The sequence below is a fragment of the Mytilus californianus genome, unplaced genomic scaffold (assembly GCF_021869535.1).
Source record: "Mytilus californianus isolate M0D057914Y unplaced genomic scaffold, xbMytCali1.0.p SCAF_3, whole genome shotgun sequence".
In the NCBI taxonomy this organism is placed as follows: domain Eukaryota; kingdom Metazoa; phylum Mollusca; class Bivalvia; order Mytilida; family Mytilidae; genus Mytilus; species Mytilus californianus.
In genome coordinates, this window is record NW_026262679.1 from 70,754,724 (window position 1) to 70,777,092 (window position 22,369).

The following is a 22,369-nucleotide window of genomic DNA, read 5'->3' on the forward strand; positions in this document are numbered from 1 at the left end:
AGCAAGTAATATTCCATTTAGAATGTAAAGCTAATGCAATATAATAATCATCTCTGTATAATATTTACCACTATTAGTGGACCCTAAAATATAATAGATTATAACTCACACACTGTGCCTTATTTGCAATTTATATCTTTTTTTAAAACATATAATCTTTCTTTTTTTATATTGGGTAATCTGACATCTAAGTATGTATTACATGTATAGGCAATCAACTGTTACCAGAAAGCATTGGAGATTTTGAAACATAGAGAGAGTTTCCAAGAGATTTGGGATTCCATATGCTGGGAGTTATCAACAACTTTTTTTAACATGGCCATATTGCTACAAGATTATGCTCCAATATCTTCTACATCACAAGAAGAGGTATAATTTAGACTAGTTAAAGTTTATTAAGTGCCAAGCATGAGTTTCTCAGAGCAATGTTGTGTGTTTAATTTAGCTACCTTGATGTATTAGTTAATATGACGTGTGAAATACAAGATATTGTTGGTTCTGTTTAAAAGCATTTTTTTTCTGTTTTATTTAATATATCATTACAATATTGCAATACACAAACATTATTTATTTTGTTTTTTTCAATAAGACCAAATGATGGTTGGCTCATAGTATGAATCATATGTTCAGGTATATGTTGCTGGTCCTTATAAAAATGAAAGTAATGAAAGGAGTTTCTGGTGATTATATTGATTAAGTAAATTATTGGACCAATGCATATACTAAACTTAGTCCTCTTTTACATTGGTTATTTATAATTCTTATAATCCCATAAGTTAAACATAAATAATACTTGAGACAAACACAAATGATATAAAACAACAACCAAAAGAAACTGATTTGAATGCACACATATATATACAAGCAAAAATGATTTAGAGTCCCCTGTCCTCAGCTCTAAAGACTGTTAAGGACCCTTTTTTTCACTTGGTTTATATTTGAAGGATTTAGCAGTAAAGCTAGTTCTTCAGTATCAGAAACATTTTGAAATATTTCATTAACTATAGCAATGTCTTTTAAAAGATTAATACATAGTTATTTGCTATTTTTACGATTTAGGAGATAGTGGTATTCATCTTCTATGATTTAACAGGTTAGACATATTCTTTGATTTAAAGGTAAATTGAAATATCTGCCCTTTTCTTTCAATAAGTTATCGTCCCTTATTCTTATTTTCCTAAATAAACTTCTAGTTTCAAAACGTGTGCGCATGCTCTGAATGGTGAGGAAGTCTTTTTTTCGACAAGACAAAAAAATGTAAAAACATGGATTTCTAATACTCTTTTAGTCGGAGGTCTGAGTATTAAGGACTAAAAAAAGTGATGTTAATGTGATACATGATGCCAATGGTATAAAATCAGGAATAGTCAGTATGATATGACATTTCATTAAAGATTGTGTGTGTTTCTCAAACGTGAACTGTTCTCAACAGACTAGCAGTATTCGAATACTAATGGTACATGTGTAATTACATAAACACAAACATAAACAACATTTACAAAAACTTAACGATATCCATAAACAATCCATATGCTTGGTATTTACGACAAAGTGTGATCCTTATATCCTCTTCTATCGACTTATCATCTCCAACTTTAAATGCAAACACCAGACAATTCACACAGACTCCGTCGTCACAGCAAACCTACACCACCTCAACCAGAGTCCAGTAAAAAGTTTCTCATGTCTTCTCCAAGTTCCTCGCCCGTCCGTATCGACACTTCAGAGATTCATCAAGCTCCCGTTGCCGCAGGGCTTAGCTCACTTCAGTATCAGCAAAATACAGAAACTTCATCACAACCAAGTATTGAAATCTTAGAACAACCAATCACATGTAAACTAGCACAGTCGGATAAAGTTGAAATAGCATTACAACTAAAAGAAATGATACATGGTGAGATCGACTATACAATAAAAGCTACAGTCAGTCAGTACAAATCTGAAATAGATAGGTTTTCTAAGGAAAATCAAAAGCTACGTGACGATTTAGATGCACCTGAGCAATACGGAAGTCGGGACCTCATTCGTGTTAATGGCATTCCTGATGGAGGGAAAGAGGAAACATCAACGAAAACAACTGAGCTGGTTACTGAAATGTTAAAGACAACGATTTGGCTCCCGGAGATGTTATTCATGCACACAGAATTGGTCGACCTTACAACCCGGAAGATGCTGGCGAAAACAGGGCAAACCATACTTCGAAACGTTCGAGACAAATAATAGTCAAGCTCCAAGATCACGTTGTTAAAAAAAGGATCCTAAGATGCAAAAAACACCTTAAAGAAAAGAGGGATCTGAAATATATCAGAATTAACGAGGATCTAACAAAGGAGAGAAACGCTATCACCTATAAAGCTAGACAGCTTAGCATATAACATTTGATGAGAGACACCTGGATGGAAAAATTTTCGTTAAGGACAATCAACTACAAGTTCATGTTGTCAATACCATGTCATCTTTCCTTCACTTCGTATCAGTATACTGCTCTCCCGGTGCTATGGATTTACTACAGAGACTCGATTACAACAGGAAACTCAATAGGCGCGAGTATACTCCTCCAAAGCTCATAACATACGCTGAAGCAACGACAAGGTCTTCAGACACAAACAACCAAACCTCTGGTGACCCCATGTTTTAATAATGTACATCTAACTGTTTACATTAAAACAATTGTATATATTTCCATGATTATTAAGATTTAAGTCCTATTTGACATCATCGATGAATTAATAATCACATTATCTTCCATAGTTGTAATCAAAAAGGTCATTTAATGAAATAAGTAATATATTTATATTCTTTTCTTCCCAAGGACTATTAAATCTGTTCTACTATGTAGCTTGTCGTTTAGTGCAGAATGCTCTTGATAATCTTATAAGTATGAACTGCTCTAATATATGATGATGTCAAATAGTGTGCTATATTTCCCTTGTTTCTTGCGTTTAATTCATGTGTTCTTTTTTTGTTTAAGTTTGTTTTTTCTCTTCCTCTCATTTTCGAATTTACATATATCTGATTATTATCAATACCCACGTTGTCAAGGCTATGTAAATTATTCTCAGTCCTGTTAATTTACACGCGAATACTTACCTTGATCGCTGATCTGTCACGTGAAATGTGTAAACGTATTGAATTCACAACAGAAACTATCATAGTAGAATTTATAACTGATGCGTGAAAATGATAAAGTAACGGTTGTCATACATAACGTTAAAATCCTCACTTAGGAAAGTATATATATGGCTCACTTCACGCTTCTATAAATTGAACAAAATTAACCTTCTGGCACACCAGTCCTTAAAACATAATTAAGGAGATATTACATTCAATTTTTCTAATTTAATGGTAGACAAGCGAACTTTATACAACACGTACAGCGAATTGTGCCGTGCTTGCTTACTATATTGTAAAATGTATAGACAGATCTTGACAAATTCAGCGATCAAACAATCAATCAAAACTAGAACAGAGTTATTTTGACACGGTTGTCTTTAACATTTGTTTTGAATTAATGTAGATGAAAGTTTTATCATTCATCAATAATAGTTATACGTGTGTATACTCATTCCTCCTAACTACTTGTTCAATCATGTACATGTGCATCCTTTTTCTTTTGTTTCATGCATATTACATATTGTTATTCAATTTTTTTTGTTCTCACAAGTTTTTTATATTTTGTACTTACACTTTTTTCACAAAACAGATGAAATGCTATGGTTTATTAAACTTTGTATACGGCTGCTCTCAGTTTGACCAATTTCAGCCAGATGTAACATAATTCATGGGGGTAGGAATTGAATTATATCGTATGAGAGTTGGCCTATACTCATCAGGCAAAAACATCAAACAAAGATTAACTTATTTTGATTTTATCTGTATCAGCCTATTTCTCGTTTGTAAAAGTACTTCGCAGGCATTGGTGTTATCAGTATTAATCTTCATGTGTCCCATCAACTAGGCGTTTGTCTTAAACCCTCAGAGATGAAACATGTAGACTCAAATGTTCAAAAAACACCCAGTGTAAATGTGAATCTTCAACTATTTATTATTTCATTTTTACTATTTGTTATACAAATTTTGCTTATTCTAGCAGGAATAGAGGTAGATCCAGGTCCAAGTGACGATATTGATTCTTCTCAAAGTTCAATTAACTCAACTGACTTGTCGGAATTCGGTGAACTTTTTTCAAAATCAGTTTCAATTCTTCACTTAAATATACAAATCCTAGCCCCTAAAATAGATCTGATACAAGCTGAGTATTCTGACTTCGACATTTTAGCGTTTAGTGAAACCTGGTTAAACAATAATCATACAGACGAATCAATTAAAATTTTAAATTACCAGAACCCCTTTCGTCGTGACAGAGGTCCACACAAGGCTGGAGGGGGGATAATTGTTTATGTAAAAAATGATATACATGTTCAATGTCGAGCTGACCTCGAAAGCACAAATTTGGAAGCAATATGGTTAGAACTAAAATTCAAAGTTAAAAAGGCTTTACTCAGAACCTTTTATATACCTCCCAATAGTGGTTTGGATATCTGGGAAAAAATTGAATATTCTCTTGATATGGCGTCCAATGATAATACTATTAATTACATAATGGCCACAGGCGATTTTAACAATAACCAACAAGCTCCTGTCAATTCAAAAATAACATCTTTGTTAAGCCAATTTAGTCTTACTCAAATGATAGATGAACCTACTCATTTTACTGAATCGTCATCATCATTGTTAGATCTTTTTATAACAAACGATGCTCACATAATAACATACTGTGGAGTCAGGCCACCTTTATTAGACCAAATACGTTTTCACTGTCCTGTAATTAGTCTTTTGAACTTTCCAAAATGTCGTCAAAAAACTTTTAAGCGAAAAATTTGGCTATATGATCGCGGAAATTATGACAGATATCGTAACATCTTATCCGAAAAAAATTGGGATTCCGTAATAAACTCTAATAATGTTGGAACAATTTACAACTGAAATAACAAAAACTATTATAGAGGCCGATGAAAAATGTATTACAAATAAAATAATAACTGTTCGGAAAAATGAACCTCCATGGCTAACAAATGATATTAAAAAAAAGATAAGGAAAAAAAATAGAATCCACAAAAAGGCTAAAAAATATAATAACCAATCGGATTGGACAAAATTTAAGAAAATTCGAAATGAAGCTACTAGCTTAATAAGAAAATCAAAGGATGATTTTAACAACAATTTAATTACAAAAATCAGGAACAGTAACCCGTCAACTACTTATTGGTGGAAGACGGTCAAACAATTATCTGGATTAAAAACAAACAACTCAAGTGTACCTCCATTATTGGTTAATAAGAACTTAATATTTGATGAAATCAAAAAGGCAAATGAATTTAATCGTTTTTTTTTCTTCCCAGTCAAATATTGATGACTCAAGTGCTATGTTACCTGAAGAACTCCATAATATTAGTGATGTCATTAGTAATATAGATCTAACTGTTACTGAAGTTGAAGATATATTGAAAATTGTTAATCCCACAAAAGCTTCTGGTCCAGACCTCATAAATCCCAAATTATTAAAAGAAGCATCTTCTGTATTAAAGTTATCATTATGTAAGCTATTTAACTTATCCTTATGTACGTCTACCTTTCCAGATCAATGGAAAAGAGCAAATGTAACCCCAGTATATAAAAATAGTAAACTGAATGAGGTGAAAAACTATAGACCTATTTCGTTGTTGAGTGTAGTTTCAAAGTATGGAACGCTGTGTATATAATAAATAAAATTGAGAATGGAAATGGGGAATGTGTCAAAGAGACAACAACCCGACCATAGAACAGACAACAGCAGAAGGTCACCAACAGGTCTTCAATGCAGCGAGAAATTCCCGCACCCGGAGGTGTCCTTCAGCTGGCCCCTAAACAAATATATATACTAGTTCAGTGATAATGAACGCCATACTAAACTCCAAATTGTACACAAGAAACTAAAATTAAAAATAATACAAGACTAACAAAGGCTAGAGGCTCCTGACTTGGGACAGGCGCAAAAATGCGGCGGGGTTAAACATGTTTATGAGATCTCAACCCTCCCCCTATACCTCTAGCCAATGTAGAAAAGTAAACGCATAACAATACGCACATTAAAATTCAGTTCAAGAGAAGTCCGAGTCTGATGTAAGAAGATGTAACCAAAGAAAATAAACAAAATAACAATAATACATAAATAACAACAGACTACTAGCAGTTAACTGACATGCCAGCTCCAGACTTCAATTAAACTGATTGAAAGATTATGTCTTCATCATATGAATATCAGGCACAATCCTTCCCGTTAGGGGTTTAGTATCATACCATCATAACATATATGAGAAGAACATAACCCGTGTCATGCCAACAACTGGTTTTTAAATAAATGTGTTTAGTGCCGATGCAAAGACCCTATAAGTGAATCAATATTAACGCCAAAATATGCAATCTTTAATGACCTGACAACAGTATCGTAACTATATCCCTTCTTAATAAGTCTATTTAAAGGTTTTGTTAGCTTCAGAGGTGAATATTGACATTTTTGTGCTTTATAAAGAATATTTCCATAAAAAATTGGATGTGAAATACCTGAACATATAAGAAGTCTGCATGTTGAGCTATATTCACGAATGATGTCCTTATACCGATGATAAAATTTAGTAAATGTTTTGACTAGTTTGTGATATCGAAAACCCTGGTGTAATAATTTTTCAGTAATACATAAATTTCTCTCGTTATAATCTAAAACATTGTTACATACACGAGCGAATCGTACAAGTTGAGATATATAAACACCGTAAGATGGTGACAAGGGAACGTCACCATCTAAAAATGGATAATTAACGATAGGAAACGAAAAATCATCTCTTTTATCATATATTTTAGTATTAAGCTTTCCGTTAATGATATAGATATCAAGATCGAGGAAAGGGCAGTGGTCATTGTTAGTATTAGCTTTATTTAAAGTAAGTTCAACAGGATAAATTTCTTTAGTATACATACTGAAGTCGTCATTATTGAGAGCCAAAATATCATCCAAATATCTAAAAGTATTATTAAATTTGTGTATCAGATGTTGTTTCGATGGGTCTTTGCTGATTTTTGTCATAAATTGTAACTCATAGCAATACAAAAAAAGGTCCGCAATAAGTGGTGCACAGTTAGTCCCCATTGGAATTCCGATAACCTGACGATATACGGAATCTCCAAAGCAACATGTTTACAATCACTTAAAGAGTAATAACATTTTAACAAAAAATCATTCAGGCTTTACACGGGAGGATTCAGCGGTTAATCAATTAATTATATCTCAAATGACTTTGGAAAAGCTTTAGATAGCGGTAAAGAAATTAGGGTAGTATTCTGTGACATAAGTAAAGCTTTTGACCGAGTGTGGCATAAAGGACTACTATTCAAACTACAACAAACGGGCATATAGGTTCTTTATTAAAGTGGTTTGAAAATTATCTAGCAAATAGAGTCCAGCGGGTGGTTATTAACGGTTCATGCTCTGAATGGCTACCTGTAAATGCAGGCGTCCCACATGGGTCCATTCTGGGCCCTTTCGATATTCATGCTCAAATTAAACTATTTGCAGATGACACTTCATTATATATTATGGTTGACAATCCAACAGAAGCAGCTACAATTTTAAATAACAATTTAGATAAGATTTATAATTGGTCAAAGAAATGGCTTGTGAATTTAAATGCCCAAAAGACTGAAAGTATGATAATTTCAAAAAAATAAATAGACCCTTTCATCCTCCATTAAATATGAATACCCAAGAGCTACAAATAGTTAGTAAACACAAACATCTAGGTGTCTTTTTTTCTAACAACAGATCCTGGAATGACCATATTGAATATATAATCTCTAAATCTTACAAAAGAATAAATATAATGAGGAAAATGAAAAATGTTCTTGATAGGTTTACATTTGAAAAAATTTACATATTATTTGTTCGCCCAATTCTCGAATATGCAGATGTCGTTTGGGACTCTCAAAATCAGAATTTGATTGCTAAACTTGAAAATATTCAGCTTGATGCAGCGCGTATCGTCGGACCCGTCTATATTCTGATTATTTTATCCCAGCAACAACAAAACTATGGAACACTCTTAACTTAAACATAAGAAAATGTGAATCTCTACCATTATTCAAAAAACAAATTTGTACCCAAAATAGTAAGGCCCCAATGTATTATTATGTAGGACATCGTCTTGGTCAAATTCTTCATGCTCGCTTAAGAATCGATTCAAGTTCATTAAATTCTCACCTTTTCCTTCGCAATTTAGTATTTAGAAACAAATTCTCACTTCTTGTTATCTTGTACCATATACACTGATTTAAGACATGAACTATTCGCTTCTGTTTCAGTTCTTCCTGTCCAAGTTGACACAGAAATTTTGCTTTTTGAATCAACGGTACTCTCAGATGAGCAAAATAGTCATTTATTTAGTTTGGTGCGGAAATATATTATCAAAATCAAACGTTTTAATCTTTGATGTTACTGCTACATTATACAATAGGAACTCAAGCATTTCACACTGTATACTTTACAAATTCATGTTTATTTTTGTGTTTTTTTTTTGTTCTTTCAATTTTGTATTCTCCACCTTTTCCAGATTTAAATATTTATTACAAGGCATGCCAGTATTTATATTTATGTATTGTTCAATAGTGTATTATTTGTGTAAAAGGAGACAGATTTGTAAAAGCAAATTTGCTTGTTTCTGAATCCTAATTATTTATTTGTTTCAATTGTTTTGTATCGTTGTGATAATTTATCTGAATAAATATTGTTTAAACTAAAATTTGGATGTTACTTTTTATTAATAATCCAGTTTCATAGATACTATTAGCAAACAGTTATTTGGTGTATGGGATACTATACATATAAACTATAATAATATTTTTTAATAGGTTGAAAAAGAAGTTGCTGTTTTAATGAATAAATCATTACGATATTGCAATACACAAACTACTTCTGCCAAGCAACCAATGTATACCTACAGAGCTGGAACTATTAATCATCGACTTGCTTCTTTATACCACAATGGACTTAGACAACAGGTAACTTGAAAGTTTTTTCACTCATTAGAGGTATTTTTTCCCAGTTTTAAATCTGAAGATACCAGAATCCTTCCCTGATCTGACCATTTCCTGATAAAGTCCAAATTGAGAGTCTAAATTTGCATAGCACTTGATACATTCATTACAGGAGACTCTGTGTATTTCAAATTCTGATTTAATTATGCAGTCCCAATACTCTTACTTACATTAATTGTTACCTCTGAAAACTTGTTTGTTTAATTACATTAACAGTAAAAAATTGATAACAGTATTGATAGGTGTGCAATTTTAAACAATTAAATTGTTTACACAATCTTTTAAGGTAAAGAATTAGGATTGTGAACTTAAAAGCAGTAAACTGTTTCTACAAGCACTATCAAGTTGTCATAAAAAAGATAGCTCATATAAACAACATGGAGAATGTATGCATGCCAAAAAAATGAATATTGCTTATGAATAACCATATGAATACACTGTTGCCAAAAAGGTCTCGTAAAGAAATTGTGTTGTGACATCATTAAATTTTTGAAATAGTAGAGTGAGACATTCACATCTGGTTTTTGTAATGCTGGGTTCACTGTAGCGAACCCTGATGAAGTTGATAACCCTGACAAAGGAGAAGACCCAAATGATGACACTCCAGTGTCAGAGTAAATGAGTTTGGTATGACAATGCTTCGGTCATATTGAAATTTCGTTTGATAAAATGTTTGCTATTGAATCAGCTATACCAATGGAAGATATCCATTGGGTCAAACCAAAATCTTTAAAATAAATATTTTCTGCATCTCCACTAATCAAGGATTAAGAGCAAAGACTAGTCGGCCCAGAGTCAGAATAATGTGTCGGGGTAGGTTGACATGTCTTCCTGTGGACTGTTACATTGTGAATTTCAACTAGCACATTAAATATCCAGCTCAGCGTGTTAGTTTAGTACAAAGCGGGATATATTCATATTACATTAACATGTTTTCATTTATCCTGAATATGCATTTAATTTACCACTGGAAGTTAAACAGCAGTAATCCATCCATCCTGTAGTTGAATACCATATATACTTGAGTACAGGTCAATCTCCTTATAAGAAGGTTGCTTTTTTCAGATTCAAATTCTAGGGAGTCACATACGTCTGTGAATTTTGAGCTATTATCCATGTTTGTGTGTGTGTTCAGTACAGCAGACAGTAGACAATTGCTAATATTCATAAAAATACATAACTTAATAAAATCTAAATTAACCAATAAAAAGTCCAAGTTTTTATGCACCATTTTCAACTTAAACTACATCAAAATATTCTAGGAAAAAAAATACTCCTCCAACCCTTGAGTTATATTCTGTAATGAATATTGTGTTTTGTGTCGTATTGTAAACTCTTATGTTTAAATTTAAATTCAGGAAAATGAGCAAAAACAGAAGTATCTGAAACAGTTGGCTGAGAGTCATTACAGTAAAGCTATAAGATATTTCCAATCTGTTGACAGCACACTTGAGCTTTTCCGTGTACAGTTAGAACAAGTGGCTTTGCAGGAATATATTTTATCTTGTAAGTACTTTTTATTGACCAAGGTTTGCTTTGATTGTCAATTATTGTATAAAATTGTCTTTCTGACAGAAATAAATCCAGAATTATGATATATTGGAAAAAACAAATACAGCTTATTTCATCACATAAATCAAAAATTGTTTTGGTTTCATCAGCTTTTCAATGCTTGTATTAGGTTTTATAATTTCAAATATTATGGCTTCAAGCATCACTAAACAGACATTCATTGGTAAAATATGTAATGACAATGCAAATCTTATATTTAAACATGATAAACATTAAAACATATTAAAACCTTTAACCAGCAAAATAAGAATTTAAAATGATACACAGTTTTCACCTTATCATTAAAACAAAGAAATAAATTCAAAGATTAAAACTAATTTGCTCTTAGGGCTGTGATTGTGTATAAAAGCAATAGAAAAAGGAAAATTATTTATAATGTATTGCTTATATTTGTATATTCTCCTTTACTCATTTGTAGCACAAATCAACAGCAGAAGTAAACAAAGAACATTGACATTAGCTTTGTCTTATATATTGTCTTGCCATGATATTCTACAGAAGATTTTGAAACAGTCACAGGAGCCAGATTTTGATGAGAAATCAAAACAGGAAGCTGTAAATTTGTCTGATATTTTACAATCTCGACTTCAGTTTGTGTTACTGCAGATAATGAAATGTCAGACTGGCAATAAGAAGAGGTAACCTAAAGTGTTAATTATTATCCATTACAGATTGTATATGTAAATACTGTAAATTCAGAAATTATTTCAAGGTTTTTACTTATGTAAATAATGTAATTAAATGACTATTGCAATAATAAGAACTTGCATTCTGATATCTTATGCATATGTCTGTATGGACCTTTTCCTGAAATCGTAATAACTAATTTTTGTCCATTCTTTAAAAATCACAATAATTTCTGAACTTATAGTAGAAGCAATTTCAAAGTTTTTAGTGTAGGCTTGTTGGTGATAAAAGAACAAAATGTTTTTATGCACCCGCCATAGCGGAGGGGGCATTAAGTTTTACCCTTGTCCGTCTGTACGTACGTACGTCCCAAAATTGGTTTCTGTTCTCTAACTTAAGTTTGTCTCAACCAAATATTATGAAACTCATACACAATGCTTATTACCACAAAATACAGATCAAGTTTGAATTTTGGTAGCTTCAATCGAACCGTTCTGGAGTTATGCCCCTTTATCAATGGAAAATTACAAAATTTTTAGTTTCCGTTCTCTAACTTAAGTTTGCAAGGTACCATACCACAAAGGGAAGGCTGGGATTGAGTTTGGGGGTGATGAATCATAAGGGGGTTCAAAAAATTTGGGGGAGGGATTTTTTTTTCCTTTTTTTCCTTTTTTTTTCTTTAAAATTTTCCATTTTAAATTTTTAAATCGGTTATTTCTGATTTATATATAAAAGCAAATAATAATGATATGGTTTGAATAGGTAAATTAAAAAGTTCTTAGACCACATTCATTCTGTGTCAGAAACCTATGCTGTGTCAAATATTTAATCACAATCCAAATTCAGTGCTGTATCAAGCTTGAATGTTGTGTCCATACTTGCCCTAACTGTTCAGGGTTCGACCTCTGTGGTCGAATTAAGCTGCGCCCAGCGGAGCATTTTATTAAAAAGAGGGGTCCATGTACTCGTTTTCAAGTTAAATCAGTTTAAATCATAAAAAAACAGTCGAAAATGCATCTTTTCCCGATATATCACAGTTTGACGTTGCGAAAATAACATTTTACGTTAGCAACGTCATTACCTCCCCTGTAACTGTATTGGATGCCCTTAACCGTTCTAGAGTTATGCTCCTTTATAAATGGAAAAATTGCAAAATTTTTAGTTTCCATTCTCTAACTTAAGTTTGCCTCAACCAAATGTTATGAAACTTATACACAATGCTTATTACCACAAAATAAAGATCAAGTTTGAATTTTGGTGGGGTCACTTTAACCATTCTCGTGTTATGCCCCTTTATAAATGGAAAAAAATGCAAAATTTTTAGTTTCCGTTCTCTAACTTAAGTTGTTATGAAACTTATACACAATGCTTTTTACCACAAAACACAGATCAAGTTGAATTTTGGTGGCGTCACATTAATCATTATCTAGTTCTGCCCCTTTATAAATCGAAAAATTGCAAAATTTTAGTTTCCGTTCTGTAACTTAAGTTTGCCCCAACCAAACATTATGAAACCTTTACACAATACTTATTACCACAAAACTCAGATCAAGTACAAATTTGGGTAGCGTCACTTTTATTGTTCTTGAGTTATGTCCCTTTATAATGTTGTATGCAAGCGGGGGCATCATCTGTGTCCATGGGGACACATTCTCCATTTATTGTTAAATATCCTGAATAACTTTTGAGATGGCCCAAAACAGACAATGTTTGTGCAAGGACGACTGAATATTTACTTGCTCTACAGGATGCTTATAGTGTGCAGTTAATGTTCTTAAGGCGATATCTTAGGAATAGTTTTCTCTACTGGTATAAGACCAGTTTCTGTAAATTACAAGTTATCTTCACCTGGCATATTGTGCAATAACAGAGGCATTAATAATACATACTGCTTTTATCATCACTACTTTTGTACAAATTCTTTTCTGTTTGATCTGATTAAGATAGTGAAATACTGACTTATTTGAACACTTCATGGGAAGATACACTTGTTGGAACATATAGTCATTGCTTTATGATGTCCTTGATTTTGGAAAACCTACTGCTAAACAGTTTACAAAACAAAATCTAAGCTTGCTGCAGAACATTAAATTTTTTTCAAAGGAATTTACTGTGCATATCTTTTTACCAAATTGCAGTTTGAATTCACATCCACAAACTGATCAACTGGTAAGGCATTTAAGCTCATGGCTTTAGTGAAAGGTTGTTAGTATGAAGCAAGTGCAGTAAAAAAGAACCATTCTTATGCTGCAATTTACTTGTTATATGATAAAATGGTGTAATTGTAAGCAACTATCTGTATGGAACACCTAGACGAAAAACGTATGACTTTGATTAATCAACTTCAAGCATAATCACATTTTAAAAGTCATTTGCTTCAAACATTGTTACAATGGATATCGAACAAGCATCATGTGTTCTGAATAAAGCACTGAAATTATTTGTTTGATGTGTTGAATTTTAGAATAAAATGTTGAAAACATCATAATAAAGGACATAATTAATAGTTGCATTACATTCTCCTGTCTAGATACAATATACATTATCTCCCTTTGATATTAGCAGATGAGTATAAATTACAATTAGAAAATAAATGGTAGAATAAATTCCTTAAAACATTTCTGTTATTTCTTTTGTGAGAAAACACAGAGATGTATACTTCGATATATAAAAGCCTGATCCAGAAGAACTATCAACCTTGGCAAACTTTGTAATTCCATCTGGTATTCAGAAATATCAATTAAATGACCCAAAGCAAACCAAAGCTATAGATTCACTTTTTGAGTATATTGCTGGAAGTGATTTACTCCCATTTTCAACAGTTGAAAGCAAAAGTTTAAGAAAATTTATAGAAAATCTTAACCCAAACTTTCAAATTCCAAGCCTAAAACATCTCTCATCTAAATTGATACAGACTAAGGCCAAGGATGTATGTAAATATTGTAAAATTTAGGATGTATGTATGTAGGCCAAGGATGTATGTAAAAATTGTAAAATTTAGGAAGCTAATCACATTTGTTTGACTGCTGTCATTTGGTCTATAAGGCAATGAAATGATTTTTATAATATCTATTTAATAGTTACCAAGATTGCAGTATAAAATGTTTTATGTATGTTTCTTCTGATAATAAAATTTATAAAATGTAATGTGTAATATAATGCATTAGTTTGGTAAAGTAATTGTAATTTAATGCATTACTTTACAAAATACATGTAATTGTAATATAATGCTGGTTTTGTTTAAGTAATTGTAATGTAATGCTTTACATTGCAATGTAATTTGCCCCATGCCTGATGCACAGTAAAGAGTTTTATAATTTCACTATTAAATTCTTTGCTCCTCTTCAATACAGTGTAAATGGTTGAATTTAAGTGACATAAACTTCAAATTCAGAAAAGAAGGAGACCTTCCAAAGACTGGAATGGTGATTTGTGTGGTTCATTTGACATACCTTCTACTGTTCTTGCTAAACAATAGCAAATTACCTTTAATGAAATTCTATCATTTAGTGGCTAGATTCATTGGTGGCAGTAACTGGTACTATACAATATCATTCCAAAATTGCCACACAAGTTACCCACTTTCTGTTGCTAATAAGAGTTAAAGAGTGAGTCTTTGGTGTTAAATCTAACTTTAGTTAACCGTTCATCTGTTTCAAGATTTTCCAAACACAGTTTCTGTTTTCATTATTCAAAGAAAAGTATGAATTTTTGACAGCAAACTAACTACTAGGATATTAAAGTGGGCCATCGCCAACTGAATTGGATGATCAGTGTCTGAACTGGTTATTAATACAGATCTAATACAGAAAAGCGGGTGAATACAGACTTTTTACTGGTCTTATTACAAGATTTTAACTTCCGGTTTTTGGTTCAAAAAAGTGTCAGAAAATGGATGTGTGTATTATTAGATTTCAACATGTTTGATGTGTAGAGTTGTTGTTATTTTTCATAAGTTATTATACTATTTTTATGCCCCCCCCCCCCCGTAGCGGAGGGGCATTAAGTTTTACCCTTGTCCGTCTGTACGTACATACGTACGTCCCAAAATTGGTTTCCGTTCTGTTCTCTTACTTTAGTTTGCCTCAACCAAATGTTAGGAAACTTATACACAATGCTTATTACCACAAAACACAGATCAAGTTTGAATTTTTGTAGGGTCACTTTTACCGTTCTAGAGTTATGCACCTTTACAAATGGAAAAATTGCTGAATTTATCGTTTCCGTTCTCTAATTTTAGTTTGCCTCAACCAAATGTTATGAAACTTATACACAATGCTTATTACTACAAAACACAGATCAAGTTTGAATTTTGGTGGCGTCACTTTTACCGTTCTAGAGTTATGTCCCTTTACAAATGGAAAAAAATGCTGAATTTTTAGTTTCCGTTCTTTAACTTTAGTTTGCCACAACCAAATGTTACGAAACTTATACACAATGCTTATTACCACAAAACACAGATCAAGTTTTGAATTTTGATGGCATCACTTTTATTGTTCTAGAGTTATGCTCCTTTAATAAATGGAAAAATTGCAAAATTTTTGTTTTCTTCTAAATATCAAGTAATTTTTAAAATTGGAGTTATCTCCCTTTGTCCATGATTATATTTGAATCAACTACAATCAATGCTTTATACAATGCAATGTTTAATTTTGACTTCCACTGATAAAACACAGATCGAGTTGAATTTGGGTAGTGTCACTTTAACCATTATTGAGTTATGCCCCTTTATAAATCGAAAGATTGCAAAATTTTTAGTTTCCATTCTGTAACTTAAGTTTGCCCCAACCAAACATAATGAAACCTATACACAATATTACCACAAAACTAAGACAAGTTCAAATTTTTGGTTTCCGTTTTCTAACTTTAGTTTGCCTCATCCAAATATTATGAAACTTATACACAATGCTTATTACTACATAATACAGATTAAAGTACGAAATTTGGTGGCGACACTTTTACCATTCTTGAGTTATGTCCCTTTATAAACATAAAAATTGCTGAATTTTTCGTTCCCGTTCTCTAACTTTAGTTTGTCTCAACCAAATGTTATAAAACTTATACACAACCGTTCTAGAGTTACGCGTGTTTACAAATAGAAAATTGCTGAATTTTTAGTTTCTGTTCTCTACTTAAGTTAACCTCAACCAAATGTTATGAGACTTACACACAATGCTAATTAGCACAAAACTCAGATCAAGTTCAAATTTGGGTAGCGCCACTTTTACCGTTCTTCAGTTATGTACCTTTATAACTATATGATATGCAAGCGGGGGCATCATCTTTGTCCACATGTGGACACTATCCACATTTATTTTTAATTAAATTTCAAGTTTTTTTTAAGAAACTATAATAGATGAAGGGAAACTTTAAGTGACAAAAATGTTCATCAAAATTAGATCTACGAATAAGTTAACATGACCAAACTGGTCAACTGATCCTTTATAGGAGTTATTGCCCTTGAAAGATTATTTACCAAAAGTTTAAATCTTTTGGAGAACCTACATGTATGTTGGACATGATAAACATTAAATGGCAAAGATCTTTAGTAAAATAAGACCTACAAATAAGTTTTGCCTCAACCAAATGTTGTGAAACTTATACACAATGCTTACTACAACAAAACACAGATCAAGTTTGATTTTTGGTGGCGTCACTTTTACTGTTCTAGAGTTATGCCCCTTTACAAATGGAAAAATTGCTGAATTTCTCGTTTCCATTCTCTAACTTAAGTTTGCCTCAACTAAATGTTATGAAACTTATAAACAATGCTTATTACCACAAAACAAGTACAAATTTGGGTATCGTCACTTTTACAGTTCTTGAGTTATGTCCCTTTATAACGTTATATGCAAGTGGGGGCATCATCTGTGTCCCATGGACACATTCCCCATTTATTTTCTTTGAGTATATACAGTTATGCATGGTAGATGAATATCCAGAACTATCAACAATTAAGGATTATTTTTCTGAGGGTTGAGTCCCAAGTGAGAGAAACTACTGTTGGGTTGACAATCTAGGATATGCACTGCTTCTTATGGGCCACATTTGTTTAATCATACCAAAAGGTCTCCAAACCTTTGAAAATACATGTTAAAGAAGCTCTTGTACATGTCTTACTGTAGTAACAAATAATCTGTAAAAACACTTACCGGTATGTCAAAAAATTATTTGTACAGTCGTATTTGGTCAAGATTACAGGTTACTGCCAGTCAATTGATAATACAGAAATGCCCATAAACCATTGTGAAAGCATTATATAGTAGTTACTGCTCTGTTGGTCCATCAGTGAAATTGTGATTGTTTTTCCTGTTATTTGTTTCTGTAATAATAATATAGTACATGTAATAATATATTATAAATCATATCTTTAAAATGTAAACCCTTCAGTAAAAGTTTGCCTGTCTTTTTTTTTTACAGAATAGGGAAAACAGATATGGACAGAATAAAGACATTGTATGCATCTAGTTTGAAAATTGGAAGTGGAGAAACTACTGGATTAGAAAAACTACCTGTGATTTTGTGTATTTTAGATGACGTTAGAGTGTTTTATGAAGAAACTTTAGTGCATGAGATTCAACCTGGATAATATGACTATTTTTTGGATAATTTTTTTTAATACCTTTTTAAGAGATTCCAATGATATGTCAGTGATTATTTATTCTTTGTCTTTCATTTTACAACAAACAGTTTACAAATCTTTTAGAATTTGTTCATTAAACAGATATAATCAAGATTAGTTTCAAATTAGAAACATTCATCAGCCCTTTGATTAACTTTGTGATTAATGATAAGATATCATGTAATTGCCAAAATAAGTTATTTGTATAAATTTCCATGAGACAGTTATCTGTCGAAGATCTGAAGAAAATATTAAGGAATTTAGGCCACCAATGGGTCTTCAACGCAGCGCGAAAATCCCTCACCGGGAGGTGGTCCTCAGCTGGCCCCTAAATAAAATTGTGTACTAGTTCAGTGAAAATGGACGTCACACCAAACTCCAAAACATATAAAGGAACTAAAATTAAAAAAACATACAAGACTAACAAAGGCCAGAGGCTCCTGACTTGGGACAGGCGCAAAAATGTGGCGGGGTTAAACAAGTTTTGTGAGATCTCAACCCTCCCCCTATACCTCTAGCCAATGTAGAATAAAGAAACACATGGCAATACGTACAGAAAACTCAGTTTAAAGAAGTCTGAGTCCGATGTCAGAAAAGGTAACAAAAGAAACTAAGCAAAATGACAATGATACATAAATTAACAAAGGACTACTAGCAGTATGACATGCCAGTTCCAGGCCTCAATTAAACTGATTGAAAGATCACGTCTTCATCATATGAAAATCAGGTACAATCCCTCCCGTAGGGGTTAAGTATCATACCATCATAAAATATATGAGAACATAACCTGTATCATGCCAACAACATGACTGTAATAGTGTGCTCTGTTTTGGCATTGATGTAATTATACAATATACAATAAGCTGTGTTCGTGACATTCTTCTTTATGCTTTCCTATAAACTCAATTTTGCTAAACAAATCCAGCTTAAATCCCCGACCATTTGATTTTCAGGAATAATCTTAAACTGAAGAATTTGTGAATGTCTGTCTAGTAAATGATCGAAAAGGACATATTGTCTATTAAAATTTTTTAAAGTAACCAAACTGGATTATTTTTATACGCGCGTTTACGGGACTTATTATGGTATATACCTTTGACCGTCTGTCCATCTGTCCGTTGTCAACATGTCGGACATTAACTCAAAAAAGCTTTAACCAATACGCATGAAACTTTGGTGACTTGTTTATATCTATTGACGTGAGCTCCCTTTCATTTTTTATAAATTTCAGATTTACCGTTTCCGAGTTTTGGGGTTTTATTCATTAAAAAAGGGGGGATTTTCCAGTTTTCCGACAATAACTCGAGAATGCTTTCACCAACTTGCAAGAAATTTTGGTGAATTGTTTATATCTATTGACATGAGCTCCCTTTTAGATTTTTATAAATTTTAGATTTAACGTTTCCGAGTTACAGGGTTTTATTCATAAAAAAAGGGGGATTTTCCAGTTTTCGGACAATAACTAAAAAAGCTTTCAGCAGTTCTCATGAAACTTTGGTGAATTGTTTATATCTGTTGATGTAAGCTCTCTTTAGAATTTTATAAATTTTAGATTTTACATTTCTGAGTTATGGGGTTTTATTCATTAAAAAAGTGGGGATTTTCCAGTTTTTGGACAATAACTCAAAGTGCCTTCAGCAGTTCTCATGAAACTTTGGTGAATTATTTATAGCTATTGATGTAATCTCCCTATTGATTTTCATAAATTTCAAATATAACATTGAGAAGAAATTGAACTTTATTTGTTTATAGTCTGACAACAGATTTACTAAGTATTGCGCAACAGCACAGTGTATTGCACAACAGCAAGAAATCTTTAATTGAATATAAATTCAATTCATATAACCAATTTCAAGTCCTTTGACTACATTTATTCAGAAACCTATAATATGTCCAGTATTTAATTACAGTCCAAATTCAGACCTGTATCAAGCTTGAATATTGTGTCCATTTTTGCCCCAATTGTGTCCATTTTTGCCCCAACTGTTCAGGGTTGGACCTCTGCGGGCGTATCCAGCTGCGCTCTGCGTAGCAGTTTATTGTATAAAGCAAAGATACCGCAGAGTTCACAAAATCTTTTTTCCTTGATGTTCCTTGAAGAAAATTTCCTGGTTCTATCTATTATTTCTAATGCAAAATTTTGATGGTCAAAACCTTCGGACCACCACTTTTGGAAAACCTTAATTATATATGCATGTTTACAAGGTATATATACAAGGTCATGGCGTTTCTCAGGCTATTTAGGACTAAGTCAGTTGGTTATGTACTGATTGATACTTTAGTCTGGGAGAACAAGATTTATATAATGTTTAGTTGTAATTAGTTTTGAACAAACTTTCAGTAACTGCATATACTTTCATTTCTGTGTTTTGTGTCTATTGTCTTAATGTTAGTTGTTTTTTGTGTCTCGTACCGATCTTTTGAATTAATCTATTTGCAATTGATTTTTACAGTTTGTTCTTATGTTTTACTGTTACACAACTGTCCCAGTTTAGGGGAGTGTTGAGCACTCACAAACATGTTTAACCCTACCATATTCTTTATGTGCCTGTCCAAAGTCAGGAGCCTGTAGTCAGTGGTTGTCGTTGGTTCATGTCTGTCAACTTATATTTGATTTTTTGTACATTGTTTTGTTATATATAATTAGGCCGTTACTTTTTTCGTTTGAATTGTTTCACATTTTTCATGTCGGGGCCTTTTTTAGCCGACTATACGGTATGGGTTTTTGTCATTGTTGAAGGCCGTACAGTTGCCTATAATTGCTTACATCCACTTCATTTGAACTCCGGTAGATAGTTGCCTCATTGGCAATCACACCTTATCTCCTTATTTCTATATTATATACCTGACTTTTAAACTCGTGTTTTCCTGAACATGCATGAAATATTTGTCACTTGACGTTAAAAATAAGCAACCACTAACAATCAATCAATTTAAACTTTTGTTTTAAGATTGAATAAGGGGAAAACCATTTGATATTTTTTTGGGGGTGGGGTGGGGGACAGGTGGATTTTAAATATGAACATGCATGGTGGCCTGGTAAAGCTGAAATCTGAAAAAGGATGATTAGCAACAGATTAAAATGAATAATAAATCTGCAAAAAATCCTCATGCCCCCCTCCCCTCCCAATAATATCAAATAGTCGTCGTCCTACTAAGGCTGCAATACCATAAAAACACTTATCACACAGCTCTCATTCTATCATATCTACATATATAAATTTATATAATGTCATTTAGACTAAGCGACGCCATGTTTGTTATGTGCCTCTGCCGTATAAACTACCTATTTAAAAGGAAGAGGTAGAAGAGAGCCAGAAGATCTTCCCAATGCAAAAAACAGAAATGGACCTCTTCTGGCTCACTACTGAAGAACAAAAAAACATGCCCCAGGTTTAAACCACCATTTTCTACATAAGGAAAATGCCTGTACCAAGTCAGGAATATGACAGTTGTTTTCCGTTTCTTAGATGTGTTTGAGCTTTTGATTTTGCCATTTTATTAAGGACTTTCGTTTTGAATTTCCCTTGGAGTTCGGTATTTTTGTTATTTTACTTTTTACTTAATATTCAATAACTTTAATATCTTTCGAAAATAAGGGAAGTTCAACAATATTTTTTATTAAAGGTCAAAAGATGACTGAATATATTTTAAATTACCAAAATGGTACATGTATAACTTTGACACATATGGTTTTTTTTTAAGGTAAAAAATTTATTTTTATTCACATTACTACTACATTTTATGGATCCTTAATTTTCTGTATTTAGTTTTGTATTAACTTTAAAATAGACCTAAATGGAAATCTTAAATAAAAATTTAAATTTTAGAAAAATTAGGCCAAGCCAGTCCCTTCAACCACATTGTCCTTTGAATTAGAATGCAAGCTTCACTGTTATTGTAACAGTAAATTAGGTCCGGGAGTAAAATTTGTCAGCCAGACATTTTTCTGTAGGTAATCAAGTCCATGACTTTAATTCTACTAGGAATGTAAGTCCCAGGATAAATTTTCCTAGGTAAATATGTCCATAGCCAGTAAAATGTGTCTGGAACTTATTTTCCTAGGAAAATATATCCATATTCTCATTTTTTACTATGAAAAAAGTCCCTTTAAAATTTTAATTCTTAAGAAATTCTTTATATTCATCAATATTAGAATTAAGAAAGGAACATTTGTAATTATGTACATCATAAAAGTCTGTGATATCAATTTTCTTAGGAAAAAAGTCTGTTTTATTCCAAAAACAATTATTTTAAATTAACAATTAAAAGTTCCATTGTTTACATGTAAATAATTTCTTTCCTTCATTACAAATTTTCTTAATAGAATAAAGGACATGGATGTTTTTACCTAGGAATATTAATGACCTGGAAATTAATTCCCAGGAAAATCTGGGCACATAAATTTTATTAAAAGATTAA

General features: G+C 32.1%; 1 protein-coding gene across 2 annotated transcripts in view; it reads left to right on the forward strand.

Moving 5' to 3' along the window:
* The window catches only part of LOC127734993 (erythroid differentiation-related factor 1-like), a 62,805-nt gene extending 44,744 nt beyond the window's left edge, over positions 1-18,061 (forward strand). For both annotated transcript variants that reach the window (XM_052245051.1, XM_052245052.1), the window contains exons 18-22: positions 211-369; positions 8,941-9,090; positions 10,485-10,632; positions 11,117-11,336; positions 17,746-18,061. In XM_052245051.1, coding sequence (XP_052101011.1) covers positions 211-369; positions 8,941-9,090; positions 10,485-10,632; positions 11,117-11,336; positions 17,746-17,914 — 846 coding nt within the window. In that variant the 3' untranslated portion in view covers positions 17,915-18,061. The remainder of the gene's footprint in view (positions 1-210; positions 370-8,940; positions 9,091-10,484; positions 10,633-11,116; positions 11,337-17,745) is intronic.
* Positions 18,062-22,369: the final 4,308 nt, after the last annotated feature.